This window comes from Sparus aurata, chromosome 8 (genome assembly GCF_900880675.1).
Source record: "Sparus aurata chromosome 8, fSpaAur1.1, whole genome shotgun sequence".
Classification (NCBI taxonomy): Eukaryota; Metazoa; Chordata; class Actinopteri; order Spariformes; family Sparidae; genus Sparus; species Sparus aurata.
In genome coordinates, this window is record NC_044194.1 from 21,605,892 (window position 1) to 21,620,890 (window position 14,999).

Consider the following 14,999-nt stretch of genomic DNA (forward strand, 5'->3'; position numbering starts at 1 on the left):
CGCCAAAAGCTTTACTGATCCGATTTCATGCATGAGGCCGCAACAATATCGGCGGCCTCAGTTTCGTTAATGGCTGTCAGGTGAAAGTCTCGTAACTTCACCCAGCAAATCTCACATTTCACAGTTTCGAGTGGCGCTGATTTCGTAGTTGTTTGCGAGACAACATTTGATACACAATGGCAACTCAGGGTGGTTTAGAATTTAAAATGAAAGAGGTGATTAGGCAATTGAAGAGATATCTTATAGCTACTGGATAATATTGCAGTAGTATATAAAATGTTATCAAGATAATGAAAATGAGGATGGACGAATGGATGGATGGGTGGAGTGTTCCAGTATTCTTTGCATTGCTATGTCATACAATCCGAACACAGACCTGGATAAAAAAAATCCTCATTACATTACTTGTACGTTTACGTTTCAGCCATGTTGTATTTGTCGAGTTTCATGTTCATATTTGCCGGTGACAGTACGTTTACTCTCAGCACTGTGTGTAAATGTTTTAAGAGCTGCTGACATATGGACTTCCTTCCTCGTCAACGTTCTCGGGCCAATTAGGTTGATTCTGATTCTTATTCCGACAGTACACTTGGCAGACATCTTCACTGTCACTTTTGATGACAGTTTTAGAGACTAATGCATCAGTTCAGATTACATTTGAACAAGGGAGATTGATATTGAGAATGACTGCGTGCATAAGCTTCGAGGAATCCCGAATCTCGTCACTGAAATCTGCATGTCTGAAATTGGTACTACTCTGCCGGATTTGTCTTGCTGTTGGTAAACGTGCAATTGAAAGGTGCAGGAAGCGATTTCAGCCTGAAACGTCAGTATCTGATGACCTCCAGGATTTGCTTGCGCCAAGAAACATACTGAACACTGCAGGTTTGAAATCCGTAGGTGTTACCATAGTGGCGCGGTTTCCAGGAATGCACAATTTTTTTACTAACCCCACTGGTGTTTTGCTTTTTCTTCAAAATGAAAACAGACTATACGATATTGAACTGAAGGTGTCTGCTGCATCCAGCTGCAACACCAGCACAGAGTAGCAGGAGTCTCATTTCTCTTCGCACATAACAAGAGCAAGGACAGTTGACCGAGAAGACGATGACGGACGATTTGCTGTTAAAGCAAAAAGCAAAAGCACCAGTTTGACAATATTTTGGACAACACTAATAGTAAACATTTAAAGGTCCAATTTGTAAGACAGATCCTTATTGAGTCTCATTCCCAACTTGTCAACTTGTTGAACCAGGCGCAACGCAATGCTTAATTGGGAATGATCAATAATCAACTGTCCTACAAATTGGACCTTTGAAGAAACCTGTCCCACGCTTATACGGGAAAAGGAGCTGGTTAACTCACTGAGAGGTTGGAGGTGTGCAGCTCTGTCACCTGCAGCTCTTCATCTAACAGCTCCCTCTTGTTCCATATTACACACGCAGACTGATTAAAACTACCCTGCGACATATTTTGAAACTGATGCTGAAATGAAGGAAAACCTTGTTTTGCTCTGTCGACATATGTTTGATGAATGATAGCCGCAACTGCTTAACTCACTGAACACAGTGCATATCCTGTGACTAGACCTACTTCGAAATAAAAGTCAACTCGTGTTTCAAAAGTAAAATGCTTTTAAGGTAAGCAGAAGTAGGAAGTGCTTAGTTTGCATTAGCAGTACAGCGACACAGTGCTCGAAAGATAGCGAGCATCTTCTTATGGGAAGAGATCAGGAGCACCGGTGTCGTCACAAGCTTATTAGTTGGTAGGAAAATGTATTAAACATGGCAACCCTAAAAACACAGCAAAATGAAAAGAATATAAGGACATACGAGCAGAAAGCAGATACAGACAACACCACACACTTCTAGTGGGTCATACATGATGATTGAGAGGGATGACTTCCTGCTGACAGCACTGCTGGGCTTACTAACCACTTGGTCTGAGAGTTCAACAATCATAGCTTCTCTCCAGCTGGCATGCTTGTCCATCCTTTCGTAGGAGCATTCGTCCGAAACCGTAAACAAAAGCCACATCATGCAAACCAGGCGATCCAGCAATTTATCCTGCTTTATTTACTCCCCATAACCCGTCACCTTCATAGGTGTCTCAGGTGTGTGTCAATATGCGTGTGCGGTGTGCGTGCGGCAGCAGCATGCAGCCGAGTGTGTAAAAAGGAGAGCCTGAGTGCTTCTTTAACACAGACAGCGTGCCACGTACAATGAGACGCCTGCTGACAAAACTGGGAGACGCTGCGTGTCACCGCGCGAGGGGGGCAGGGGCCTCCAACATACTCCTGCTACTGATGTAATTCCATAAGAGCAAGGAAACGCGCGGCTGTTACACAACACGCCGTCGGCTAAATGCACAGGTGCGCTTCATGTTCTATTCGTCCCTCACCTCTGTCACTCCCTAATGTTCATAAATGATTCACTTAATCTTATTTAATAATGAGGGAGACAGACAGAGAGAGGGAGACAGACAGAGAGAGAGAGAGAGAGGGAGAGAGAGAGAGAGAGAGGAGGGAAGAAATACATACTACTGATGTACGTATGTTGATTTGGCTGCATGTTCACCCACACACACACCTACAAACACACAGGAGAGTGTTTGCAGGAGTAGATGTCCAGCGGTGCCTCGTGAGTGCACATTTGCTTTGTGTGGCTGGATGCGTGTGTGTGTGCGTGCGTGCGTGCGTGCGTGCGTGCGTGCGTGCGTGCGTGCGTGCGTGCGTGCATGCGTGCATGTGTGTGTGTGTGTGGATGACATCACTCTGCATCGGCACTGGGCCAGACAGGATTTCTCTTGGTCCTGTGCTGTCTGTCTTGCGGGGGGGCCGGGCTGCTCAGAGCTCCGTTTGAACCGAGCGCTGATGACTAATGATAGCACACAAACAAACAAGGCCTGAGAGGCAGGCAAACAGCAGACGACAGTGCACCATTTTTAACGGCTTTATAAAGTCTTCGCAAAGCCTTCTGACCAACTGATATGTGATGCTGCACAAACGTTGTAGTTGCATATATTCGATGCTGTAATAGGCCCTGACAGGGTTATCCTAAACATGTTATTTTCCCTCAAAATTCGACTATAAAAGGAATTTTCGGTGGGGTTTTTTGGCTGTGAAGCCGTTTGTTTTGAGTTGAAATGACGTGGCCTTGGACGAAAACATCTGCAAAACGAATGTAATGAGCTGGGGCGGGATCACAGAGTAACTCACACTATGCTACTATCACGACACGTTGCCCATGATAATGATGGAATCAGGAAACCACGACTCTGCGATACTTGATATCAGGGGCGGTTCTAGGGGGGGCCAACAGGGGCCAGTGCCCCCGTAACTCTGAGTCTGGACCCCCCTGTGGCCCCCCCGACAGGGAGTCTGCATCAATAATACAATGACAGATTTCTTGCAATGATTTCGTTTTGAAGGGAAAGGCAGAAATAAAGTGTCTCAGCAGTTACTACCCAATCAAAATTGCTGTTTTTGTTTTGTCTGAATGAGGGATTTATCTTTTTTTCCGGGTTGTATGTGCCCCCTAACAAAAAAGCCGGCCCCAACCTGGCCCCCCTATTAAAACTGGTCTAGAACCACCACTGCTTGATATACTGCAAGACAATCGTCTACAATATATTACTCATATGTGCTTTCATCTGTCATTACGGTGTCCGTCATCCTGTCAAATTTTTCTGTTGTCTATATGTTATGTGACATATCTTCAGATGCTCCGAGGATTGTTGGTCAGAATAGCAAGAAAAGCATGCTGACTTGCATACTGCACAATGGGACATCCTGGTATTTCGGCATAAAGCATTTGAAATACCTCATACTGGGACATATTCAATCTTTTGTCTGGCATACTGAATAGTGGGATAGGATGGGTATTGGAACACTGGACATGTCTCTTAAGCTTCTCAATCTGTGTAACTCTGCACCGTCTACCATCCCCCCAACTTTGCCCCCTCACTTATTTCAAAATAGGAGGACACATGAAGTAGTGAATCTGGTCAGAAATCCATTTAGCGCACCTGTATCAATAATGCATCGCAACAATTCATTTTCTCGATCGATATTTTGTTCCCTTGTAATAAGTATCTGCATGAAAGATGTGAACATTTCCAACATTGTTTAACCCAACCAACGAGAACGTTTCTCCAATGGGTGCAGCCAGTACAGGGCAAATCACAGTAGATAAAAAAATCAATACTACTAAAATCTACACTATTTTATAATCCGTCACATTAAAAACAAGAAAGAGCAAGCATATCACATGCAGCTTTGTCAGATTTGTTCTGTGCTTCAACTCACTAATGACTCGATACTTTGTTTATTTGTCGCTGATCTGATTTTGTTTATTGCTTTTGGTTCTTATTAAATCCTTGTTTCTTCTGTGGTATAATATTTTGGCAGACAAAATTATGATGGAGCTGATTTTCTCAGCAGATTTTGAATGCAGGACAGTCATTTGCCATGAGCAATTCCTTCTGGTTCACAAATAAATGCTAGAAAATTCATGTATTCTCAATCCTGTCACGCAAAGGTGGATTGTTTGCTGTTTTACACTTGTTTGTATTGATTTTTAATATTACCCCACTGAGGTTTGAAGACTTTTAGCACAATAACACTGCATTTTTAAAAAAGCGTGCAGGAATAGCTGTAGACATTATAAAGTAAATTAACAGAAACACTGTTTCCAAAAGATTTATATCTGAAAAAAACAATGTTTTTCTTCATGACTCATCATTAAATTTGAAATTGGTTGAAAATCTGATTTCAACATATTATCAATTATCTATACTCTAGAAAAAATATATACAAGGTAAATACAGCTATATATTCTTCTTTCATATCTTTTGGGAGATTGTTTCAATTCATTTTTTTAAGTCTGAGCCAATTCGCAACCCTTTATTAGACAACCATCCACCTGCGGGGCTTCCACTGGCTTCAGTGTGCATCTCAAGTTTCAATCCCAGAAAAAGCAACAAAAATAAAAAGCGAAGAGGAGCACTGAACATAGCCAGCAGAGAGATGAGGGTTAACAGGATTTCCAGGCACACAGATAGCAACGGAGGAAGCAAAGTGTGTCTTGGCTTTGGGGTGTTCTGGTAAAGAGAGCGTTGGATGGTTCAGCAGCAGCTCTGCTGGCGGTTTGCGGGGAGCTCAGTGCTGTCTGGGTGTATGGATGTCCTGAAGGGATGTGAAGCACTGAGTGGAAGTAAAGGAGGTGGAGGTAATGAGGGCTTCGGGAGCTACAGTAAAAAAGACTTCCAGACCTCAGGACGGAGGCTGAGGAGAGCAGGAGTAACCACTAGTTCAGTAATGAGAAATGTGAGCAATGTGTGAACGCGTGGTGTGTGTACATGGACGTTACAGCTCAACATGAGTTCAAAATAATGCCTGAGTAGTGAATGTGTGTCTGTGTGTGGGCTGGGGCCAGCCATGTCCTCCCTGCGAGTGATCATAGGGCCAACAGCCCACAGGATAGTAACAGGGCCTGATACTCATCCACTCAGGGAGTTGGCCACACACACGGGCACACACGGGCACACACACACACATCATTATCCTACATTCTCTCCTTTGCTTTTCAACGTTTAATATCTTGCATGATACTCTGGCAAAAGTGAAGCACAGCGCACACACTCACACACAGGCACGCACACACACGCACGCACTGTCACACAAAATCACATATTCCCAATGCCAAACAAATGATTCATAACTGCCTTGCCAAACACACAAAAAGCTGTACAGGCATGCACACACACACACATCCTTAAACACAAATGTCCAAACACATTCATATGTTCACACACCCAAAAACACACCCACAGAAATCCTGCTACACACACACACACACGCACACACACACACACACACACACACACAATTGTGTTGCTCCAGTTCCCTGAAAGTGCAAACAAAATCCTGAGCACACGTTTGTACACACAAACACACACACACACTTTATCTGGCGAAGACTGTATTTAAAACTTAAATTCAATCCACTGCTTGCACACACGCAAGTGCGCATGCGCACATGCACACACACACAAACACACACACACACACACACACACACACACACAGCCAACAGCTAGCGTCTCTCCTTGACCTTCACTGTAACCTCCCACAGCTTGTAAGCAGCATGAGGCCCTGCTGACAGGCCAACAAGTAAACAAACAAAAGAGCCATTCCATATTTCATGAGCTATCACGGGAAAATACAGTGAATATGTGTGAGGCTGGAGCACAATAGAGAAAAATTCAGATTATCATAATTACTCAGACAGCTCGACTTTTAGTGCTACATGAGGAAAAGGTACTTCTTTTATTTTTTTTTCTTTAAACAGCACGGTGACTCCTTAAGCAGGTGCACCTGATGTGGACGAGAGAACATGTATTCTATTAATAGCTGCGGTAAATACTTTCCTGTCGTACACCCAGAATTCATTGTGAATTCTGTCAGTCTCAGCACCCCTGAACCTGACGAACCAGTCAGGACAAACATCTATCTGTATGTCAATCGCATCACACAGACGATAACCCGATAACCCGATACACTGAATTGTTGCCAACTTAGCAACTAGAATACACACGTTTTCTGATTGCTTCTCTGATTTCATGTTAAAAGGTTCTTAGCAACAACGTTACATTTTTACCTCCACCAAGTGCTCTATGTATTGCTGATTGAACAACGATAAAATTTAACATCCATGTCTTTATCAAAAGGGAGTTCCCTCTTTGCTGACTGATTCTCAGCTCCCTTACAGAGCTGTATAACAGTTTACTATATATGGTCAATTCTTTATCATGTCAAAATCGTGATCTTTAAACATAAAACATGGAACTGTTATTACTACATGCTTCTTCATGAGTTACATAAGCAAATAAGACCTTTGGGTATAATGTATAATTATGTATAATTATTATAATCTTTAAGGAGACATATTCTGCTAATTTTCAGGTTCATTACTTTGTTTAAAGTTACTACTAGAATAGGTTTACATGATTTAATGCTATAAAAACACATCAGCTTTCTCATATTGTCCAGTGCTGCATCACTGTATCCCCCCCTCTGCCTGAAACTAAGGCCTCCCCTCCCAAATACCCAGCCTCCTCTGATTGGTCAGCTGCCGCACGCTTGACCCAGCACCACTAACAACAACAGAGCAGCTGTGCTAAAATAATTCTTCCATGTCAAACTAGCTGCTAGGCGAAAAATGATGTAATCATGTGACATGGTGATATAGTGTGATTTCGTGAAGTCACAGAATTAAAGGCGGGAGGGGTTTGAGGGTTTTGAGGTGTTTTCATCTGTAGGTGCGGTCATTGGGATCTTTAACATGCACAAGAACATATATAAATCACTAGCCCCTTTCACACAGGTGAAGACGCATTAATGCCGCAGCGGCGGTTCACCAATTCTCCGCAGATGGTGATTCACACAGAGCGAAGCATCGCCGCCTTAAAGTGAAACTCTCGCCAAAATTCAACCTTTTTTATGTGAATGTAAATTAGTCAAACCTTCATGTAAAAGTATAATTACGACGAAAGAGGCACGAAAGATTTATCGTATTTTCATTTTTGGGTTAAACCTATTTTCAATGGGAGTGCTGGGCTATTTTTAAAACACTAGGAAGGCTTGACAAAACATGAAACTTTGCTCGTAGTATCACCAGGGTCTCTTCACACGAACACGAGCATTGAGAACATTGTTTGTGTACACAGAGTTTACTAAAAATAGAGTTTTTGGACTAACTAACTCTAACTCACATTAGCAGATGTTTCCTCTGGCGCTGCGGCTCCTAAAGAGGCGTGACAGTACACGTCATGATGATGACGTCGGTGTGTTTTCAGGGTGTTTCCCCGGTGTCCCCCCTGTCAGTCTAAACCCGTGGACAGTTTATAATCATATGGATGCTGTTAAAATGTGTTGTGATTGAAATCCTGACCCACCAAACATCCTGGAAGTAACAAAATTACCTTTTTCGCGCTAAATTACATAATTCAATAATCGCCATCAGTAAACTGGACACTGTCTGACTCTGTCAGTCGCGGGACAGAGGCTGTTTTCTGGGAGAAAGTTTGCTGAAGTCTTGGTCGGGAGGGCTGACCGTCATGTTGATTTATTTTCATCACAAACACTCGATGAGTTATAGTTTTTTGCCAGTGACAGATGCTGTTTTTGGGCAGAAATGTGACGAAGAGTAGGTCGGACTAGCGGGAGAACAGACAGTAGGACGGACGTTTCTAAGTGTATATCTGCGGTATTTTTTTCCTCATATAAGTTGCCGTTACCACATATAAGTTACTCATATGAGTTACAGTTTCTAAGTTACTTTTATTTGGTCATGTAACGTTGCTTTGTGGGAAATTTTTCTTTATGAAGTTGAGTGAGGGACCTGTGTAGTTAACAGACCGTCCGATCGACACGCTCTCCATACACGCAGCGGGCTTATTCGTTCACACTGGTTCGGTTCGCCAATAATGCGCCCCTGATACTACCTCCAGAGGCGGATCAGTGCCAGAGCGAAATTTCACCCCTCGCCACCTCCAAGATATTCAGACTGAGATGGGGCGGAGAATTGGCGCAGGATCCCCGCATCGAAAAGGCAGTGTGTATGGGGCTACTGAGGGAATGGAAAAAATTTGAAAACACAATATTTTTTCTTCACTAGCTGTCAGGGGGTCGGATTGTGACTTTTCTGGGTCAGATAAGCCATAAAATTAAAATACGAGAAAGAAGCTGCCCCGTTGTGTGGTGCGCTTCGACAGTAAAACAAAGTTTACTTCGTCTCACCATTGTGGGATTGTTATTGGCACAGCTGCGGGTCGTATCCGGTTTCCTCAGAGTCACAACTAACTACAACACGTTTACAAATGATACTACAAAATGAAATGAATGCAGAACATGATGGAGCCTCAAAATTAACTCTGAGGAACATGGGAAATGTTTGTTGTCGGCTGCGGTCGCTGTTTTAACAGAGCAGGTTTTCTATTTGAGCGGTAGGTTCTGAGAAAAAACTCTGTGCTGACCCTGAGATACCCACCCACTGCTTAAGGCAGTCAATTAAAATTGTATGATCAACTGTGTCAAAAGCCGCACTTAGGTCTAAAAGGATTAAGAGCGAGCAATCTCCTGCATCTGCCGTTAAAAGGAGGTCATTTGTTTCTTTCATAAGGGCTTTTTTTCTGCACTGTGTTGTAGAAAAAAAAAAGAAAAACACACACAAAAACAATGGGGAAAACATTTTATTAAAAGCAAAACTGTCTGCAGGTCAAGTGATCAAGATCATGATCACTTATAATGAACTGACATTTGCAGGATTTTAAATTTTAAGCTTGATGAACACATTTACCTACAAATGTGAGGACAACCTTGTCTCTTTGGTGGATGCCGAGGTGAAAAGATCGATGCTGAAAATGGATCATAATCGCCACAAAATGCCAAGTGCATGATTCATTGTGGACACTTGGCCTTATTTTGTCTCAAAGCATTGTATGAATGAGACGTATTCAAATGGAAACGCTGGTGAAAAAGTGGTATGAAAACCTGTCTTTTATTTAAAAGGGAGAAGACTTACATCTCCCCCTGCGCTGACCATGAATATTTCAGTCTTGCCTTAACTTTGCTCTCCGCTGAGCAGCACTCTCACCCACGCCTGCACAACACACACAGATACACAAACACACACACACACACACACACACACACACAAAAACCAACACGCCTAAGTTAATTGTTAACTCACAGGTCAAAGCGCAGATTCTGCCTCTCCTCAAAGAAATAATCCAGGATGAATTTTCGGACAAAGTCGGGGTTGAGGGTGTTGTCTATGACTTCTGTCCTGCCGAACTGGAAGAGAAATTGGAAAAAGATGGTCAGAGAAAATAGAACGCTCTGTATTATCTAATTCAATCAAGTAGTGTGGTCATGTAATAAACACTAGCTGTTTGAAAGTTGAAAAATGAACTGGAGTTGACACTGCATTAGACTTGTTTAATGGTTTAAAAATCACATAAAGTATGAATATGTTTGAACACATTACTTAAAAATTATGTGACAAAAAGACTCAACTCTCTTGTCATTGTTAGCACGCTAACATACCAATATGCCACATGACACATGCTAAATGTCAAATAACATGCTGACCGTTAATAAGTGTGCCTGAAGCTGAGGACAGGGGCCCGAGATGTCCAAGCATTGCTACTGTATATAAGATAAATCCTTAAATAAACTTTATCATAGCAAACTTTTCTCTCTATTTTTCATCTATCTTTTGTTTTCTAGAAATGAACATGGCAGCTTTAAAGGGCTGATAGGGTTTGCAAATGTCATGTTCATTCGATGTCACATTATTTGCAACTTAAAGGAAGGCAATTTGACAATCTGTGTGATTGATCCTGGCTAAACATGCCAGTCAGTTATTGGGACTTACACAGTCCCAAATCAAAGATGGACCCGTGAAAAAACACAAAGGAAAAGGTTGCACCGATTTTTCTAATATTCACCCCAAGATACCTGGAGCCTGACACAAAATTTGAAGTTTTCCTGGTGAAAATAATGTTTTGGACCAATCATTAACAAGTAAGAACACTGTAGAGCTCCCAAATGAATCTACAATTATTTGTCAATATGTGAAGTTGCCACAATCGCTGAGCTGTATGCGTGTAGTGCTTACAAATCACTGATCTGATAGAGACCTGAGGATAATGAGGCTTTGTTCAGACTGCAGTCAAATCAGAATTGTATTTGTTCAGATGGACTGTCTTCACTGCTATATGCAAGTGATCATATTGGATTTTCGTGTCCAAAGGTAATCGCTTTATCTGGTATTACTAACTACATCCTGTATGTTCGAGGAGCAACTTTCCAACAGGAAAAGTTTCCTAAGGGTCTGTCCATGGACGTCTTCTCTGTGATGTCATCCATACTACAGGCAAGAAGGCTGCCAAGCCAGAGTCTGGAGTGCACGATTGTGTTTCAGCATTTGTAAGTGTGAAACCACCAAATATTTTTCAGGAGACCACGGGACAATTTCCTGCCATGTTTTACGTCAATCAAAGGTATTTTTTTGTTTTTTTTTACCCAAACCAAGTGTATTTTTTTTGCCTAAACTTAATCAAACCATAAGGACAGTGTTGTAAATCTGTAACATCAAGAATTGTCAAGTTTCAACATATCCGTGGTTTGCAGAAAAGTGCACTGCCAATGTTACTTCTGCCGATTGGGCTGCTTTTAGATATGCCAAAATTGGATTTGGGCTGGCAGTCCAAATGAGGCCTGCTCTATTTTTGTCACACAGACATTTTAACAAGAATGCCCCAGGAATGAAACAGCAATGTCATTAAACATGTCTGCATCTGAAAATGAATGCCTGCACGAGATGATTATTGCTCAGCACAAAACTAGCAAACACAACAAGAAGAGTGAGTGTTAAATGTGATAAATCCAAACCATCATGTTAGTCAAACAAGCTTAATGTAGCATTTATAAGGACAAAAACACTGCATTATTTTTCATGGTCTTATCATTTAACAGATATTGTAAGCTGACTCACAGGCCTGCCTCCCAAAAACTCATTGTATTTGACATGCTGAAATGCTGCATTGCTGCCATTTAAATTCCCTAGAAACATTCCCTGTTTATAAATGACCGCCACACCATCCCATCCCTGTACTCACCTCTCTCCATTCCCTGTTGGCTATTCCTTGGGTGTACAGCACACAAACTGTTGAATAAGAAACAGGCCGGAGAGGGGACAGAAACAAGACAGGGTTAGATTGATTGAAGAGTATTTAACAGTGAATAAACAACACTGAGAAGTCAGCTGAGAGCGTGTTCCTTCCCCCGGACCCCAACATGAGAGGAAGACTCCCTAATTAAATGTCACTAGAACTTTGCCTTGCAGCATAATGATATTTCAGAGAGGGGGAGGTGAGGGAGGGAGGCAGGAGGAGGACGGGGAGGGGTTGGGTGAGTGTTTGCGTGGGTGGAGGAAAGTCCTCCTGATTGACATTCGAGCGTCTCCTTCTGAGGGAGTCTTGGAGTGTTTTTTAATGACAGCCCACTAGTTAAAACACAGCGAGGCAATCAGCTGGCACTAAAATGACATTTCATTTGCATTCTGCAGCCTTTACTGTATTCACACACATCTGTCACATGGCAGCGACTCACAACTCTGAAAACCCCTGGGACCAGACACTTGGAAATGTGTTTTAACTGGTAAAAATGGTGTATATTAGTTATATCAAGTGGTAAAAATGGTTTATAGCAAGGTATTCAGAGAAGGCCCTGGAATCCTCAGATGAAAAAGAAACATATCTTATTAATTCTACAAGTAAAATAAAATTACACCGACTTGTTTCTGTAGTTTTCTGTCCATACACTGCGCATTTGAATGGTTTTGTGTTGGGAAAAATTCAAGCAATCAGATATTTTTTCTACGGTGTCTCTGGGGAGAATATCCTCCATCACCATTAAATGTAATGAGAGTGTACATTTGGATTGACAATTTGATCAACCAATCATATTTGGATTTGTAGCCAATGGGCGTAGTCTTTAAGATTTTCTACGGCTCCAGGGTAATCTAGAAGGCCCGCTTGCTCAGTCACACGAGACCTAGCTTAACTAGCAAGTTGTGATTGATAGCCGACGTTGAAAATGGCAACAGGTGGAGATGATATTGATACAGCAGGTGGAGATGGTATTGTCGCAGATTTATTGTCAGTGCCCTTTTCCAGACGACCGTTTAATGAAAAGATAGACATTGCTAAAAAAGGCCATCCAACGCCCGAACACCTCGAGCTCAATCAACCTGCAAAAGCCAGTGATGGGAATAACGGCGTTAAAATAAACGGCGTTACTTTTTTTTAGTAACAGGTAATCTAACTAATTACTATTTCCATTGTTAGAACGCCGTTACCGTTACCGACAATTAGATACGGCACGTTATATATAAATTGACTGTCTACCTGACGTAAGATAGTGTGTGCATGTGTGTGGCTGTGTGCATAACTAGAACAACGCAATTTTGAAGATGGAGCAGTAAAATCATATTTCGCCGGTCCACTAGGACTGTAGTTGGTACGTTAACAGTGATGATGTTTTGGAAGGTGATACTGTATGTATCGTTTGCAATCGCCCTATTCAGTCATTCTAGTATGAGGTTGTGTTGGTTTTGTTGTGTGTTGTCTATACTGCAAACTTTGGCTTAGTTATATTATAAGTATTTTACCCGGCTAAGAGGACATGCACACATCTTTGTAAATAAAGCATAAAAAAAGAATTGAAGACTGCACAGTGGCACTGCAAAAATAGTTCAATATAGAGATTGTGTATGGCTTATTATCTACAACCATCATTGGTACGTAGTCAAAACCAACTGATAAAACCAGCATTAGCTTGCTCATACACAGTGTAGCTATTAGGTTAATTCACACTGAAGAGTTGAAGTAGTAATGGAGGATGTTTAATATATATCTGCACTAAAACTCAATCAAAATACCGTAAAGTACATTGACATACACAACATCAACAGTGTTGTCTCTTTCCACAGAGCCTTCCAGGTGAAAACCCGGCTAAAACACACCGTAAACAGGCCTTATGTATGTAGCGGGAAAAAACACCCAATCTGGCAACACCAGCCAACACCACATGCATCATCAAAATGTAAAGCATGGAGGCAAAAACAAATGACGGCAGCAGCACTACCTCAGACTCTGCCTCCACCATTAATATGGCATCTTCGTATGATTACTTAAAACAATTTTATGAAAAGGTCAGGTAGGAAAAATCTGACATTTTTGTGTAAACTTTGCCCGCGGGTTTCAAGAAGCAACTCCATACATCAACAACGTCAACAGCAAACCTGAAACGGCACATTGAACTAAAGCAACCGAGCCTTTCAAGGTATGTGCGAGTGAATAAAAAATCAAAAGACACGGCAGCCAAAGCAGATCCTCTACAACCCAAAACACATTACCAGCGTACAGTAGCGGCTCCGCTGTCTTCATCTCCCAGCCGCAGCTGGACAACCTGGTTTTGCAGTATATTGTCGGAGAGCTGCAGTTTCAGTGTTAAAACTGATTAAATAATAGCTGTCTGTGGTTCTATATGGGCTGTGGCCATAATTTTGAAAAATAAAAGCTTGCAGCAACATATTGAAAAAAAAGAATTATGAACTAGTTCATTTTTGGAACTGTGAACGAACTGAACTAGTTCATTTTAAAATTTGTGAACTAAACTTTAAACTAGTTCATATAGAAACTGAACTTTCCCAACACTGTATATCGAATTACCCTCGACACTGATGACTAAATGACCAGTTGGGTTTACTTATTTTTCCCTATAATTATAAGGGAATACTAGTATTAAAGTATGCCGTTATAGTTAAAACAACACAGACATTCTGAAGCAAGCATAGTAATGAAGACAGCATTCTGCACTTTGTGTATTAAATAACACTCTCATTGTTCTCCACTCTTTAAAAACACTGTTGTCTTCACTGACACACCTGCAACAACTCTGTTTTGCACGGACGCCGTTCGCTGCTGTAATCCGAGCGCCTTCCTTTTGGGGATAATCTTTTAAAACACACTCATGAGGAAGGCAGAGCAACGTGTTTCCAACCCATTCCACCTGAGCAACAATGATCACTAACTCTAAAAGGCCACAGCATCAACCTCTGTCCGACCTTGTCCTATCTGGTCGCACGAAAGCACTAAAAAAGAAGAGGGAAAAAAACCCAAACAGACATGAGCCGGTGAGCTTGTGATGAGTGCTAAGTAACCTCTGAGATGGTCTGTCTGGCTGGTTGCCAATCCACGGGGACTCACGGCATGGTTTGTGAGCTGGTTCAGTAGCTCAACGGTTACAGATGTTAGTTGGTGACTTTAAATGAAACGAAAGACTCTAAACTCGTGCCTGTCACACACGGCAATTAGTGTTTACTTCATTATACTCTGTGTTTAACTAGTGAGGGACTGCAGATGGAAAT

The 14,999-nt window shown here is 41.9% G+C and overlaps 1 protein-coding gene across 1 annotated transcript in view; it reads right to left on the reverse strand.

Moving 5' to 3' along the window:
* LOC115587100 (copine-8-like) overlaps positions 1–14,999 on the reverse strand; it is a 77,315-nt gene that overhangs the window by 43,307 nt on the left and 19,009 nt on the right. The window contains exons 3-4 of the mRNA XM_030426727.1: positions 11,686–11,732; positions 9,753–9,856 (exon numbers count right to left, since the gene is read on the reverse strand). Coding sequence (XP_030282587.1) covers positions 9,753–9,856; positions 11,686–11,732 — 151 coding nt within the window. The remainder of the gene's footprint in view (positions 1–9,752; positions 9,857–11,685; positions 11,733–14,999) is intronic.